This window comes from Lissotriton helveticus, chromosome 5_1 (genome assembly GCF_964261635.1).
Source record: "Lissotriton helveticus chromosome 5_1, aLisHel1.1, whole genome shotgun sequence".
In the NCBI taxonomy this organism is placed as follows: domain Eukaryota; kingdom Metazoa; phylum Chordata; class Amphibia; order Caudata; family Salamandridae; genus Lissotriton; species Lissotriton helveticus.
This window is the reverse complement of record NC_136065.1, coordinates 325,418,924-325,434,977: the sequence shown is the minus strand read 5'-3', so window position 1 is coordinate 325,434,977 and position 16,054 is coordinate 325,418,924. Positions and strand designations below refer to the sequence as shown.

Here is a 16,054-nt window from a genome sequence, read left to right as displayed (position 1 = left end):
CTTTAGTCTGCCAGAGTTCCGGCCATAAAACACAGTTAAAAAATACTACGGACCATTTTTAAAAGCTCATAAAAAGTGTACAAATATAAAATCACAAAATATCTCAGTTGAACCCACCCCAGCATTTAATGCTCATTATATGTCCATGCCTCTTCCTTGTGGCAAGTGCACTTTTAATAACAAATAATCACGGCATAGAAAGTATGGGGGTATCTATCCAACGTTTGTAATCTATTCAAGCTGTCATGTGCTGCCTACAATTGGTTGCACAAAGAACAGGAACCAAGAAACGCCTCCTGTGCGAAGAATACATGCTAAAACACAACATAAAGTGCAACGCGCTTGGCTTTGGGACAGAATCACAGGGACAGTTAGGGAGGTTGACAAACCAGGTACCCTGGGAAGGATAGGCTGCAAGAAAATGAATTAAATTAAAGCGAAACCTGATGAGATAAAATCTATCCCTCTCATTTTGAAACTAGTGTGAGGTGAAGCTCGAGGCCTCGTGAAGGGTTAATAGACACATTGTTTAGAGATGTCTGGGATTGATAAAAATCCCTCTGGCGACCTTCTATTCTCCACTTATGGAACAGCTCTTTAACTAATGGTTTGCCACCCCTTGTATTAGTTTCTGGGTTTACAAAATGCCCTTCAGTTCCCAAATTCAAAAAAATAGAATTTACATAATTCAGCCAGGGATGGACCCGGTATTATCCAAACAGATACAGTCTTGTATAAGCTCACTCATAAGGGGAGCTTCCAGGATCGACCAAACTCTCAGCCAGAGTAGTACTTTTAATTCTGCCCTCTATACATGTTGCTCCGAGTTCCAAATGGCATGCATAAGTAGAGAGGGTCTGTAGAGAAGGTCTCAAGGCCAGTGCCTTGAAACCCTTACGGGTAAGTAGTTGTACTTTACAAAACATTGATTGATTAGAATGCCCACAAATTACATCGAAACGTATTTTCTATTATCTTGATGGGAATGTCCTTTTTTATAACCCCACACTCCTGTCCCATACGTAGCTACAGCAACACACTTGGCATTATCAATTGCAGAGAGTTCCTTCACCGGTTTTTGCCAAAACCTTCTTGCAAAGACCAATTGGCAGTGAAGGGAACGTGATCTATATAGAAAGTCACAACTCATCTTGGAATCAAACTCAATTCCTAAATAGGAAACATTTTCAACTTTAGCTATCTCACCCAGTTGGAAATTCATAGTTTTTGTTCTTATAGGGCCCACTAGCATGACACAAGATTTACCTAGATTTGTTTTCAGTCCTAAGGTATCCCTGAAATGTTTAACCCCTTCCACGCTGATGACGAGCTCAGCTCGTCATGAGGTACACCTCTCGTACGCTCATGACGAGCTGAGCTCGTCATGAACCGCGGGATTCCGCGATTCTCAGCGCACAGCAGGAAAACACGCTGCGCGCATGTGGTTAAACACGTCTAAGAGGGGTTTGAAGCCCCATAGCCATTCGCGCAATGAGCATGGCATCATCTGCTTTTAGCAGTACTGGAATTAATGTTTCTTTCATTTTGAATTTGTCTTTCCCTACACAGTGCAACGTTTCGTCCAAACTACTGATATACAATAAAAAACAACAGAGGAGCCAACACACAGCCTTGCCTCACACCCATCCTGGACCCAGTTTCTGTAGAGAGCGCTCCATTTATCCCATCATGAATTTTTACAAAAGTGTCAGAGTACATCCTATACAGCAAATTTGTCAGTGGCTTTTCAAACCCTAGTTTGTCCATACTATAACACAGGATAGAACGGTTTACCATATCAAATGCACTCCAGAGGTCCATAAACGCTAGGTGAACGGAACCCCCCCCCTTCACATTGACATCCTCCCAGAATGATATGAAGGTTTAAGTATTGATCGATAGTTCCGACACCTTTTCAAATCCCATATTGAGCCCTAGAGATTAGTTGCTTCTCTTCTATCGAGACCTCCATTTTAGATGCAACAACCCTGCTTAGGATCCTACATGAGCTAGCCAAGAGAGAAATTGGTCAATAGCAACTAGGCAGGTTTTTTTCCCCTTCTTTAAAAATCGGTACCGCCAGTGCCACTTTCAATGACGGGATTAGCTGACCAGTAACAGCAGCCCTAAAAACTTTGCACCTTTCGGGCAGTGCACGAGTCAATTTTGCACTCATCGGCGAGAACGCCACTGTGAAATTGCAGGACATTGGTGCAATTGAAGAAGTTGACCCCAGATGTAAATTATGAAAATATATACACTTTCTTCATTGCTCACTAACTCTAATGAAAACTCTTTTACTTTAACGGCACAAAACGTAACTAATAGTTTAGGCTTTTTGATAGCCTACAGGGTTCACAGGGATGTAACACACATCTAAGCTGAGGAGCGAGGGATCACTTCTCTGGGGTGCTGAGAGGGAAATAACATCTCTGAAGTGCTCAGAGAGTGAGATCGCCTCTCTGATGTGCTGAGGGGGAGATATAACATCTTTGAAGTTTTCAGAGAATGAGATTAGGACTCTGAGATGGGAAAGAGAGAGAGAGAGAGAGAAAGAGATAACAGAGAGAGAATGTGGGAGAAAGATTGCTTCTGAGCAGTGATCATAGACTTCAGGTTAAACTTGTCAGTGGTGACCTTGAAACAAAGGCACGTGGAGGAACAGAGCAGTCTCACGAGTAGCAAAATTAATTGAGATGTTTTCCAAAAGCGTGGTAAATGCCTGAAACGTGCTTCCAGCAAAAGTGAAGAGTGACATGGCGACCAAGGCCCTCGTTATGAGGGGCTACTTAATTCTGCTAGGGCCAGTAACTGAAGTTATCAGCTTCAGTGGACTCTGGAGAGCCACTGAAACACTACTTATCTGTTGAATTTAACCCACATATTTAAGCTGGGAAATGCAGCCATAATCTACATGAATGAGGCAGTACAGTTACAAGCCCCTCTGGTTACATGGTTTCAACTTGTAATGGAGACTATTTTTATCTGCTCCCAGAGTTACAGGTACTCCCAGTTTCAGTAAATCTAGGGGGCGACAAAATACCGGCCCATTTCCTGTACCACTCATATTGAGGTCCCATGTCTGGAGTTTGGTGTTTCAGGGGACAGATAGATCAGGTTACTGTGCCTGTTGTGTCTCTACTGCTGTCAATATCTCAGTATCCATGTTACTCAGGCGCCCTGTAAAGTGTTCACCGGCTGCCTCCAATGAGACTAGTCAAAATTTATCAGAATGTTTTCCTTTTTAACTCGTTTTTAACTTATCCTCAAGGTGGTAGTGCAAGCAGAGGTTGTATTAACATGGTAGCAGTCACGTCATTTTGTTCACCCACCTGTATTGAGGGTTGTATGTCAATACAACGCGGGCTTTTACCCCGCATGCCATTACAACGCAGGGATTACAACGAAAGTCGTTACAACGACTTTCGCTGGAGGGCGCTGGATAGTGGAATAGTTTAATTTTCTATTCCAACTCCAGCCCACGTTGACAGTAGGGAAGGTGTTGGATAGAAAATTAATCTATTCCCTACCCAACAGCGCCCTCCAGCAAAAGTTGTTGTAACGACTTTCGTTGTAATCGCCGCGTTGTAATGGCAGTGCGGGGTAATCCCTGTGTTGTTATGGCTGTTCTCCGTATTGAGCTGTATTTCATGTCAGTAACACCATTTCTGCTTCTTGAAGCCCCCTTCACCACATTCTCACCACTCTAATGCTTTGCTTTTTGTTCCTCCACAGACTCAGTGGCTCCACGGAGCAGAGCACCTCCTCCCGGCTGATCAGGAAACAGAAGAAGAGGCGGCGGAAGCAGCGGATGCGCCAGATTGATCGGGTAAGGAGGCAGCTCCTTACACAGTTGTCTTCCAAAAAAGCAAGATAGACCCCACCCCCTTCAGAGGCAGACTAGCTGATAAAAGAACAGGAGAGGGTTTGCAATAGTTTGCTGGAGTTGCATAGTGAGGATAAATTTCATATGTGAAAATGGATTGAACCTTCCCCAGTTCTAATGCCAGCATTGTAGCCTCCAAGGTACCTTCCTAATGTCTAGGACATGCCAGTCCATCTCTGCTTGGCACGCCCTAGCCACTCTGGTGAAACAAGCATTGGCAAACCAATAGTTTTCATTTTGCCAATGCTTTCGTTTCTGGCCGCCACTTACAGGTATGCAAATGCCGGATGCTCTTAGAATGTACCGTCACTGGCAATGCCAACTTTGCAGATTGCCATGTGAATAGTATAAAAGCAATTTGAACATTGTTTTCTATATTTTCAAAATGGCTGCCACTTTTCATGCTGCAACGTGACCACACAATGTGGTGGCTGTCAGGAAAGTACATAAAGCATTGCTTCCTGTTCTATCTGTATTCTCAAGATAGACCTAATGTCGCATTTTTGCATGGCCCATCTCCGCAATTGACTTTGCCAATGCCAGTGCATTACAAAAGCAAACAATTGTGCATCCAGCATGAAGTGGAAGTGAGATGGCAAGGTAGGGAGTGAACATAATGGAGACAGGGTGAAAGGGGGGAGATTGGGGGGAGGGGCAATATAAAAAAACCTGCAGGGGGTCTGGGCAACAATTGGGGAGTGGGCAGAAGCTTAAACCTTCTGATGAGTGGCAGCAGTACACAAGGAGTGGCAGTGGAGAAATGGGGGGCACCTTGGAAAAAAGGCACACAGAATAGGGAGGGTGGGTGGAAAAGCAACACAGATAGTACGTAGTGATGTGGAGTATAAATGGGGAAGCAGCATAAAGGAGGCGGGAGCAAGAACACTCCAGTGCTCCCATGAAATGAATATACTAAATGGAAAACGTAGGTCCCAGAATGTGAGCAGTGGAAGAATATGATCATCTAATCAAAATGATGGTAAATAAACAATGCTCCAAAGGAGGGGCAAGGATAAGCAAAGGAAGAAAATAAATTTAATACGAAGTACGCAAATGAGATTGACAAAGTCAACCAGTGGTATACAATGTGCTGACACAAAGCCCACTGTAAGTACTGGTATTGTACACAATACGTCTTTCAAAACCAGACAGCTGAAAGCTAAACACCCCGAAAGGCATAAGGCGGCTAGGGATTTAGGATTTGCCATTCTTACAATTTGTCTCCTTCAATTCAATGGTCCTGTTGCCATCTTGTGGTCAGAGAGAAGACTGCTCTTCAAAGATATGCAGGTCAGAAAATGGCTACTAAGCTGTGCCTCAAATGGACATCTCCTTTGGTTGCCTGTTTACTCTTTCAGGTGTGAACATGAACTTGTTTTTGTAGGAAACTGTGATGTTTATTGTTGGGCTCAGAACTTCCTTTGTTTTGCAGAGAGTCGGTTAATTGATGAGTGTTGGTTTAAGTGAGCATACTCTTAAAGAAAGGCCTAGTGTTTCCTAAATTAGTCTCCCTTCCTAGACAAAGAATTAATGGCACTCTAAAAATACTTGATTTTTTTTTCTCTTCCTTGCAGTCCTCGTCATTCAGCAGTATTACCGACTCCACCATGTCCCTGAATATCATCACTGTCACGCTGAATATGGGTGAGAAGCAGCAGGCTACTAGTACCATCTGCGTTCACAGTTTAGAAGAGAGTCATCAGGATCTGCTTAAGCATAATTTATACATTAAAAGAGACCCTTGTAGTAAAGATGGCTCCAAGTCAGATAAATGTTGATAAATACAAAACCTTGTTCAATAGCTATAGGGAGCCTTTATTGCATAGAAGGGCAGTGGCAGCCATATTTTTGATGTGTCCGCTATACTGAATTCTTGGTGAATATGATGGAGAATTATATGAATAACCGTGCTTCATAGATAAAAGGACAATAATGTATGTGGTAGAGTTTAGTTTCACTGTATGGGAAGTGAGTGACATTCATGAATAGGACAGAAGCAAATCCATTGCATTCAGAAGAACTTTGGCTTCACTGCCTGGTAACGAGAGGCCATATTTTCAAATCATTTCTGCGAATCAGTACGTTTCCGAAAATACTTTTTCAAATGTACAGAGCACAAATTTGCATAATTTACGATTCCAATTTGTGTTTAGCGCTTCAGTGTTTGGAAGGGGCGTGCTAGGGTGTCCCTTCCAAATACAGAATCACAGTGAACTGAATTACAGTCATAAAACATTCCTATTTTACACAGTAGCGGCCCGTGGACGGAGTGCCGTGGGGAGGTGAGGCGGGGTAGGGTGGGGGTAGTAAACTCCGGCTCAGGGCCAACCGGAGCATTTGGCGTTAAAGCGCATGTAATGAAATTAGTTTTATTTATTTATTTGTTTACATTACTCTGGTCGGCCATGAGCCGGAGCTTTCTACCCCCCACCCTGACCCTCCCCCCGCCCCACCCCACCTCCTTGCGGCACCCCCTCCACGGGCCGCTACTGATTTTACAGACACCTCAAAGGAGGTGATAGCCATTCACAAACAGTAAAATGTCCTAAAGGGACCCCTTCCTCTCTGTGAATGTTGAAACAAATATTTTTTGGAGTGGGCATTGGTCCCACGAACCACTGCCTATTCTTAAAAAATGAAAAATAAACATTTCATTTTATAAAACGAATTTCATTGTGCGTGCGGAAACGCATTTGGTGTCTCAGCGCGCGCAATGAAATTTGTTTTATTTATTTATTTGTTTACATTACTCCGGTCGGCCGTGAGTCAGAGTTTACTGCCACCCACTAGGAATCACTAATTGAAACTCAATAAATTTCATACATTAGGAATAGCAATTTCCTAATTGTGATTCACAGAAAATCACAATTAGAAAATCGATATTCCTCATTTTAGCACATCTGGCCTCTAGTAACATTGGTGGCGATCGATAGTGAAGAAGTGTAACAATGCGGAATAGTTTGAGAGTAACTCCAGTGCATTAGGAAGCGGTATGACTTGGCCAGGATTATGCTAGTATTGCATAAGCACTGGATATTACTCAACATGAGGTAGTGGGTAATCGTAGTTTAAAAGGAGGATTTTTGAAAATACTTGCCAAAGGATTGTATGGATTCTGTACTGTTTGAGAAGTGTTAGTCCTTCATCTACATGAGAAGATAGTTGACTGGACTAAATGAGAAGGGCTATGCCTCAGTGCTTGAGGGAGTTGAACGTCCACAGCAAGGGACAGATGCTTGACTATAGTCGATGGGCACTTCATCTCCTTTAACCTCCATTTCTATATTAAATACTGTACTATGTGCAAAGGTGCCTTTCAGGGCCTCGGTTCAGGTGGCCAGTGCTGGTCCACAAGCACTGGAAGAGGGTAGCTGTCCAGGATAATTGCTGATTATGTAAATTATCCCCACTTAAATCCATTGTATGAAGTTTGAAACGTGTCGCTAGACTTGTCATCTGGCATATATCTGGCCCTCAAGACCCAACATAGAATACCATCGCCTCAGATGGTTTAAACCTGATTTAGAGTTTGGCGGTAAGGAACTCCATCACAAAGGTGACGGCTATCCTGTCCGCCTTATAACAGGGCAGTATATCCTATTGTACTTGTAATAAGGCGGACAGAATATCCAACACAAACGTGTTGTATATCTTGACCGCTTCACTACAAGTGCATTATATGGTAATGCATTAGTAATAAGGCGGAAGAGATTTACATCTCAAAAGTATGGGATATCCTGTCTACCTTATTACAAGTGCATGTTATCATAATGAACATGTAATAAGCAAGATTGTCTACCCGTCAACTTTGTGACGCAGTACTTGTCCACCAAACTCTAAACCAGGCTCTTAATATCTGTTATTCTTGGAGCCAGACTCACCATGTTACATATTTTGTGCATACATTGTTGCTTTTGCTTGCATACTACAACCATTGTCGATCAGAACATGTTAGCTAGACCCTTGTGGTCTGAAGGTCTCTGTGGTAGAATTAAACTAAAGATTCTCTTTGTGTGTTGCTGGTGAGCCAATATTCCTTACTTACCTGTGGTGGTTTGTCCCTTTTTTGTGTCTAATGCAGAGAAGTACAACTTCCTGGGCATCAGCATCGTGGGGCAGAGCAACGACCGGGGGGACGGAGGCATCTACATCGGCTCCATCATGAAAGGCGGGGCGGTGGCGGCAGACGGCCGGATCGAACCGGGGGACATGCTGCTGCAGGTCCGTGCCCCCCCGCAGGGATGGAGGGATTGACTCTGAAATCACTGCCTGAACTCATCCGAAAAATATCAGTCACTCGGGCGAGGGAGGGAGTGCGGGGGCCCCGCCGACCCACCGGGAGAGGTGCTGAGAGATGCTCCGCCTCATTGTCTGGAGGACATCACCTGTCACTGGTGGAAAGCGGGGAGGTGGGCAGGGGCGCTCAGAACACATTCATCTTTGGAACAAGGGGGCGCTAAACAAACAGCGCGCGCTTCTTTCATATCCGCTTCCCCGAGGCGAGATAAAAAGGCCCGTCCTCTCCTCCGGCGCTTTCAAGGAGCTGTGTTTCTTTAGCACAAAGCAACAGGCTGGAAATCAGGGAGCACCGTGTTTGTTTAAGTGTCGGGCGGCCTTCCTTCACACCTCTTTGTTGGGATGCTCATTACACAACTATAAAGCACAGGTTTAGCAACAGAATTACAAAAGAAACATCTGGGGGAGGCTGTGGTACCTGCGTACCTGTGGGGCAGTGGCACATGGTATTTAGAAACACTAGTGAGAAACGTATATTCATACATTTATTACACCATTGCAAAGGTCAGATTCTATGTTAATACCAAAGTACAGTAAAATTGAGATGAGAATTAAAAAAAAAAAAATTCACAGATTGCATATCATAGTTACTTCACACTGGGAAACCACTCGGCTGATAGTCTGGGGACCTCTTCAAAGTGAACCTTGCTGCATCAATGTAATAAACCCCTACATCCTGGTTTGGTAGGCACCGTTAAAAAAAATTAAGCCACCTAACAGAATAGCATAACATAAGCCTTATGCACAGATGAATATAGCTCAATATGCTACTTGGGGCCTGAATATGAGTTTGGCAGTGCAGGAGCGGACCGCCAATCCGGCGGCTGGATCCCGCACCGCCAAGCCTGTGGTCGGGCTGCCCAGGCGCGCAACACCCATTGGGCTCATGGGGTTTCCCCCCACCCTGCCCCCCCGTCGTGTGTGTCAGCCCGGGCTGACACAGCTTTGCAGGCTGGCGGCTATCTAATTGCAGCCGCACCCGAGTACTTAACAGGTCTTTAAAAGACCATTTACGTGTAAATTAAGCGTTTGGTGATTTTTCACCTCTTCTTTCAGTCACATGTTGTGCCCCCCTGCATGCACCCTAGGCGGCAGAGGCACAAGAGGGTGTTTCCTCTCCACCACGGTTTTCATGGAGGAGGAACCGCCATAAAAACAGTGGCAGACAGGAAACTCTTAATATGCTTGGCGGTGGTCCTGCCAAGCATATTGCTGCCTCTACACAGCCGCGCCACCTCCAGGGAACGGCACTTCCCTGGCGGCATCCACGCAGCAATGACGGTCCAACAGCCCTAGTTGTAATAGAGCAGTCATAGCGCCGGTGCTGGACTGCCACGCTTCCGCAAGTCTGGCGTCCGGGACCGCCACACTAGTAAGCGGGCCCTAAGTGCTGTTCAGAGAAGAGGGAGGCACCACGACCCTTCTCTACTCGCGAGTCACTGTGTCCTTTCCACGCTGAACAATAGTAATAAGTAATGTGTGCTTGTGCTTTTGTGTGTGATTTTATGGTCTAGTTGAAGTAAGCTTTAACTCTTGAGGCTGTATGAAATTATGCAAAGTAGAATAAAAGGTGGACAATTTGGGAATGGCATGACAAGCAGTAAACAACGTCAGTTGTGTCCCAGCCGCCCCACTACTGTGCAGTATTTCGGCCCAGCAGGATGTGAGGGGAGTCAGTGAATGAACCTTGCTGAGAAGTGTTACTTTCTTACGCTGCCCACACCTGTGAAACATGCCTGCTCATGAGAGCCATAGGGCGTTCTGACCCTGTATCACCATGAACCCTTCCCATCGCTCATGAAGCTGCCAGTGTGTGTTACTTTTCTCTTCACATACACAATCTAACAAAACTATGAACACAGCAACTTTGTATATCGTACATATACAGGCTTTCTGTTACACTAAAATAACTTTTGTCTTTTTAGTGCTTGCTTTATGCATGTCTGTTTGCATGTATGTATCTAGCCAAAAGGCAGAAGAGAACTGAATAGGGTCAAAGGCAAAACATAAGTCAACAAGTGATGAGATAGATGGCTGGTTTATGGAGGGATAATACATTATGCTTAATTGCAAACTTTATTTAAAAATATGTTAATTCTAAAATTACTTTTTTGTTTGTCTGTGGTAAAAATTGTGTAGCATAATAAAATGTTTTATGAGTTGCTGTCAGTCTGCAGGGCACCTGGTAGGGGCATGAAACCACTAGCCGCCATTTCATTGCCAAGCTCAGATCTCTGTAGACCAGAGCGGGGCAGGGGAACAAAGGGAAGCAAGTGCTTCCCCCAGTGATGTCACAACAATGGGTAAGAAAAGTGGAAGGATACTTTCCTGGCCCTGGTTGCTAGCAACCTATACTATGCCGCTGCCTACACGCTAATGGCTTCCTATGGAAGCTAAATACAACAGTACAGTTCATATAAAGCAACTTCAAGTGACGCGTGTGGAAGTGCACAGAACTTGAAGAAAAGTTCTAAATAGGGAAATTAACTATAAAAATTTAACTCCCTTGAGAAAACTCGCTTAATGCTTATCTCTTTAGATGAATTGTTCTCTGGTTAATCCCAAAAAGTTACACATGCTTAATAGCAAGGGATCCACTTCAGATGATCCAGGTTTGACAATTCACGCCTCCTCTCCTGACTTTCTTTCCTTTGTTTCAGGTGAATGAAGTCAATTTTGAAAACATGACAAATGACGACGCGGTCAGAGTTTTACGGGAAATCGTCTCCAAGCCGGGGTGAGTTTGTTGTCAGTCTCTGACACCTTCAGTCTGAACACATCAAAACCACTAAAAGCTGTGGCAAAGATAGAGGAAAAAGTGAAAAACAACATCACACTTTCAATGCTTAATTTTTAAAAACTTATGAGCAGAGGCCTCAAGCTTTTCTCAGGAGCCAGCTGATGGATTTGCTAAAAACGAAGTCTGCCTGGTCTGATTCCACCTCACGCCTCTTCCACCATCGTCACTTCCTACCTCTTTGTCTCAGTGTTACAGATTCTTCTTCATCTCTACTTTCTACCATTGTAATTATTTTCCTATCTTTCTCTTCCTTCTTCTTTCTACAGTTCTGCCTTTCTCTGCCTTTCGGCAAAGTCTGATGATAAAAAATAAGTCTTGTTCCCCGAAATGAGTGCTGGTGCCCACCACCTGCAGACACCGACACAATTTAAGCACAGTATTCTGCATACAGTGCCAGAGTCAATGTGACCATCTCAGCCCTACACTTCAAAGTGCATAACTCACTACAACGGGCTGGTCTTTCGTCCATCCCTGACTGCCCTCACTGTGCGATGACACCTGCAGACTTTTATCACATGGTGTGGACATGCCCGGCAATAAATAAGTACTGGACCACGATAGCCGCAGAGCTCACCAGGGTACTGAGCTGGGAGGTCCCGCACACACCCTTGGCATTTCTCCTGGGAGGTTTGGAGGGCTTAGTAGGATCTTGGGCAGACAAGACGTTTCTGGGCACAGCCCTTATGCGGGCAAAAAGAGATATAGCCACCAAATTGAAGCACCCCACACCCCCCACAGTGTCACAATGGCGCAGACGCTTGCGATACAGGTGAAACAGGTTTATGTAGCACGGGGCTGCCCGGGAAAGTACGAAAGGTAGTGGGGCAGGTGACTTGGCTAGGTGGAATGAATTGGGTGAAATCGTACAAATAGCGCGGTCTGGTGAAAATGCGTACACGCTTCTCAGTGTTGTAGCTGTTGTGATTCGAATAACACAATGTAAATGTAAATGTGTGAGATTTGTAAAGCGCACAGCTGCCCGTAAGCGTCCCGGCGCTGAAGACCGCTGGGGAACCCGTCCTGGCTTTCCCTGTGAGATGGTCCCTTCTGGGTATCGAACTAAGTAGATCGCACTGTCACAAGCCATGTGAGAGTGTCTCCCAGGGTATTGGCAATAGCTGCTGAAATCTTCAGCTTAATTTCTCAATAAAGTTTATCAATAAAGTTTTCTTCAATAACAGCTTTAGTTATAAAAGAAACTATCTTTCTTTGGTTTTTCCATCAAGGTATTTTATTCATACTTTGAGTTTTTATCAGTATCTTTGCAGATCTTCAAAACAGTGATATTTCAATATCATATGTAATTAGTTCTTTTCGTTTTTCAATCATGAAATGAAATTAACAATCCGTGAATATTCCAATGCATTTCGCCCAGCGGGCTTCATCAGGGAAATCTAGAACATGAAAATATATGTTCGAGGCATATGGGCTGCAGATGGTACATTTATGAATAGATCGCCATCTGGTGTTGGGCTCGGATGATTGCACTTTGTTTTTCTTCTGGAGAAGTCTTTGTCGTCATAGGTGACTCCTCCTCTCGGTGTTAGTGCGCATGGGCATCGGCTCCATCCTTAGATTGTTTTTTTCCGCCATCGGGTTCGGATGAGGATCGAAGCGCTCCGGACCGACTTCAACAAAGAAGGTTATAACCGGCGCGTATTCCTTTCCAAATCGACGGTATCGTTATCGAACGCGACTGCACCCCATACCGACGCGATTCGAAGGACGACGACTACGAGAAACTCGACGTAGTCCAGCCCGGGGTCCATGGAAAGGACTCCATTCAAAAAATGTCCAACGTGTGGTGCTAAGTTCCCACACAAGGACCTACACGAAGTGTGCAACCTCTGCTTGTCCCCTGAACACGAATCCAGGGACTGTGAGGCCTGTGCAGCATTCTCGTCAAAGTCGACGATTAGAAACCGTCGAGCCAGAAGACACGAGGTATCGAGAATGCAGTCACAAGCAATCCCGGAGCTGTTCGAGGACCAGCAACCAGAAGAGGAGGAAGAAGAGGCCGACGAGGCGGGGTCAGAAGCGGACGAGTCCGACGTCGAGGAATTCGACGTCCAACAAACCGTGAGTGACGACGTCCCTTTACCGAAAAACAAACCCCGCACGGTGTCGACCCCGCCCTCGAGCCCGGTCAGACAACCGAAAAAAGTTTCCAACGCCCCGCCTTCGAGCCCGGCAACGAAACAGAAACCGAAACACTCGGTCCCCCATCATAGTGGTTCCGGTTCCGATAAACCAACCACATCGACACCGAAGCACCAAATAAAGGAAAGCTCGAAGTCGAAGCAGTCCATGTCGACACCGAAGCACGCTTCGGCGCCGAAAACACCCTCGACACAAGGGACATCTTCGATACCGAAGAAGTCGGATCCGAACAAAACTTCGGCACCGAAAATACAAATGGACATTTCAAAGAAAAGACACCTTTCGGAACCGAAAACTGCGGTACCGACACAGGAACACGGAACGGATCCTAAACAAAAGACTTTGTCTATTGACCCAAAGACTGGCAAGGTAGTCACAGAGCTACCTAAAAAGAGGAAACATGAACATTTGGACGACAAGGCTCATCCAAAGAAGAGAACAATGGGGACGAATACAACTCCTCCCCCTTCTCCCAAACCTCACACACCATCTCCGCCTATTCCTCACAATAGGACGGATATTCCTCCCACACGTCCATCTACACCTACAACAGATGGAGAAAGTGACACAGGGGAGGGGGGACACCCTGGGGATGATGAGGACACAATCCCAGAGGAGGCAGACCCATGGGAGGAGTATAATGTGGGATCAGGTAATGATACCGACCTTGAGTCATATCCCTCAAAACCTTCACCTCCTGATGACAATACTGGGTTTGCACAACTCATTACTAGAGCAGCAACATTTCATAAGGTAGACCTACATACAGAACCTCTAGTACAGGACTTCTTATTAGAGACACTACCTACTGCACAAAGAACATCAGGAACACTACCAATGCTAAAAGGCCTTCTCAGTCATACATCAGAGATATTCAAAGACCCAGTGAGGGCTAGGGTATTGAACCCAAGAATTGATAAAAAATATAGGGCAGCTCCAAAAGACCCAATATACATTAAGGGACAAATTCCTCTAGACTCACTAGTGGTCACAAACGCTCGCAAGAGAGCAAACTCTTTATCTACGGGAGAAGCGCCACCTCCTGACAAGGAGTCTAAACTAATAGATGCCTCTGGCAAGAGAGTAGCATCTCAAGCGGCAAACAGTTGGCGCATAGCTAATACGCAAGCACTACTCGCAAGGTATGACAGAGCGCATTATGATGAGTTAGAAACACTCATCAAACATCTCCCTAAAGAACATCAAAAGAGAGCTGATCAACTTATACAAGAAGGGAAGTTAATTACTAACACTTCAATAAAGTGCGCCCTAGACGCGGCAGAAACTGCGGCAAGGTCGACAAATACAAGCATCATGCTAAGGAGACATGCATGGCTCAGAGTGTCAGGATTCAAACAAGAGGTACAAACCTCGTTACTTAATCAACCTTTTGATGGGAAAACACTTTTTGGCACAGGGACAGATGAGGCCCTAGAAAAAATGAAAAAAGATACAGAAACGGCTAAATCAATGGGAGCATTGCAGCAGCCGACACAAAGAGGTTCCTTTCGTAGATCCACCTATAGAGGAGGATCCAAAAGTACAGGTACAAACCAACAGCAAGCCTCTTTTACACCTACATCACCCAGAGGTAATTCTAGAGGTGGATACAGGGGTAACAACAACAAGGGTAGAGGTCGCGGAAACAACAACAACCGCAACTCTCCAACCCCAAAACAGTGACTTCATAGAACTTCCCCCAGAACATATAACACCGGTAGGGGGACGTCTATCACAGTTCCTACCTGTCTGGGAAAACATCACATCAGACAAGTGGGTAAGACAAATTATCCAACATGGTTATTGCCTAGAACTTACAGCTACCCCACCAAACATCCCCCCCAAACAGCGTCCAATGAAACAGGATCACCTGACACTGTTAAAACAGGAAGTAATATCACTGCTAGAAAAGCATGCCATAGAGAAGGTTCCACAGCACCAACAGGGAACAGGAGTATACTCACTATACTTCCTAATCCCCAAAAAGGACGGGTCTCTAAGGCCAATACTGGACCTAAGACCTCTCAACGCATACATAAATTCGGAACATTTCCACATGGTCACGCTCCAACAAGTACTTCCTTTACTGAAGAAAGGGGACTTTCTTTCTACACTGGATCTAAAAGACGCTTACTTCCATATCCCTATTCACAAAGCCCACAGGAAATACCTCAGGTTTGTGGTAGAAGGACAACACTATCAGTTCAAAGTCCTCCCATTTGGTGTCACGACGGCACCAAGAGTGTTCACAAAATGCCTGGCAGTGGTAGCAGCTCACCTAAGAAGACAACAAATTCATGTCTTCCCATACTTGGACGACTGGCTAATAAAAGCCAGGTCGCAAGAGGAGTGTCTGCAACACACACAAAAGACAATTCAGCTACTACACCAGCTAGGGTTCACGGTGAACTACACAAAGTCACACCTACAACCAAACAAAGTTCAACAATATCTGGGGGCTACCATAGACACAGAAAAAGCCAAGGTGTACCCCAATGCAATAAGAGTCCAAGCAATGCTTACAATCATTCAGAGATTTCAGCCACAACACTCACTAACAGCAAGAGTGTTCATGCAGCTACTAGGCATGATGTCATCCTGCATACTGCTAATACCATATGCAAAACTACAAATGCGTCCGCTACAAGAATGCTTAGCGACACAGTGGAATCAGGCTCAAGGACAGATTACGGATCTGGTGTTGGTAGACGACCGCACACACCGCTCTCTGAAGTGGTGGAACAGAACAAACATTACCAAGGGGCGGTCGTTCCTAGAGCCAATTCCACAGGTGACAATAACAGCAGACGCATCGCTCACCGGATGGGGAGCACATATGGACAAATACACAGTACAAGGAAGGTGGATTGTGCAGGAAAAAACACTGCACATCAACTATCTAGAACTACTGG

The 16,054-nt window shown here is 45.1% G+C and overlaps 1 protein-coding gene across 4 annotated transcripts in view; it reads left to right on the top strand.

Annotated features, from left to right (window-relative positions):
• DVL1 (dishevelled segment polarity protein 1) overlaps positions 1 to 16,054 on the top strand; it is a 650,234-nt gene that overhangs the window by 583,037 nt on the left and 51,143 nt on the right. For all 4 annotated transcript variants that reach the window (XM_078642391.1, XM_078642390.1, XM_078642392.1 and 1 more), the window contains 4 exons: positions 3,736 to 3,829; positions 5,461 to 5,530; positions 7,968 to 8,107; positions 10,843 to 10,919. In XM_078642391.1, the coding sequence (XP_078498517.1) occupies positions 3,736 to 3,829; positions 5,461 to 5,530; positions 7,968 to 8,107; positions 10,843 to 10,919 (381 nt within the window). The remainder of the gene's footprint in view (positions 1 to 3,735; positions 3,830 to 5,460; positions 5,531 to 7,967; positions 8,108 to 10,842; positions 10,920 to 16,054) is intronic.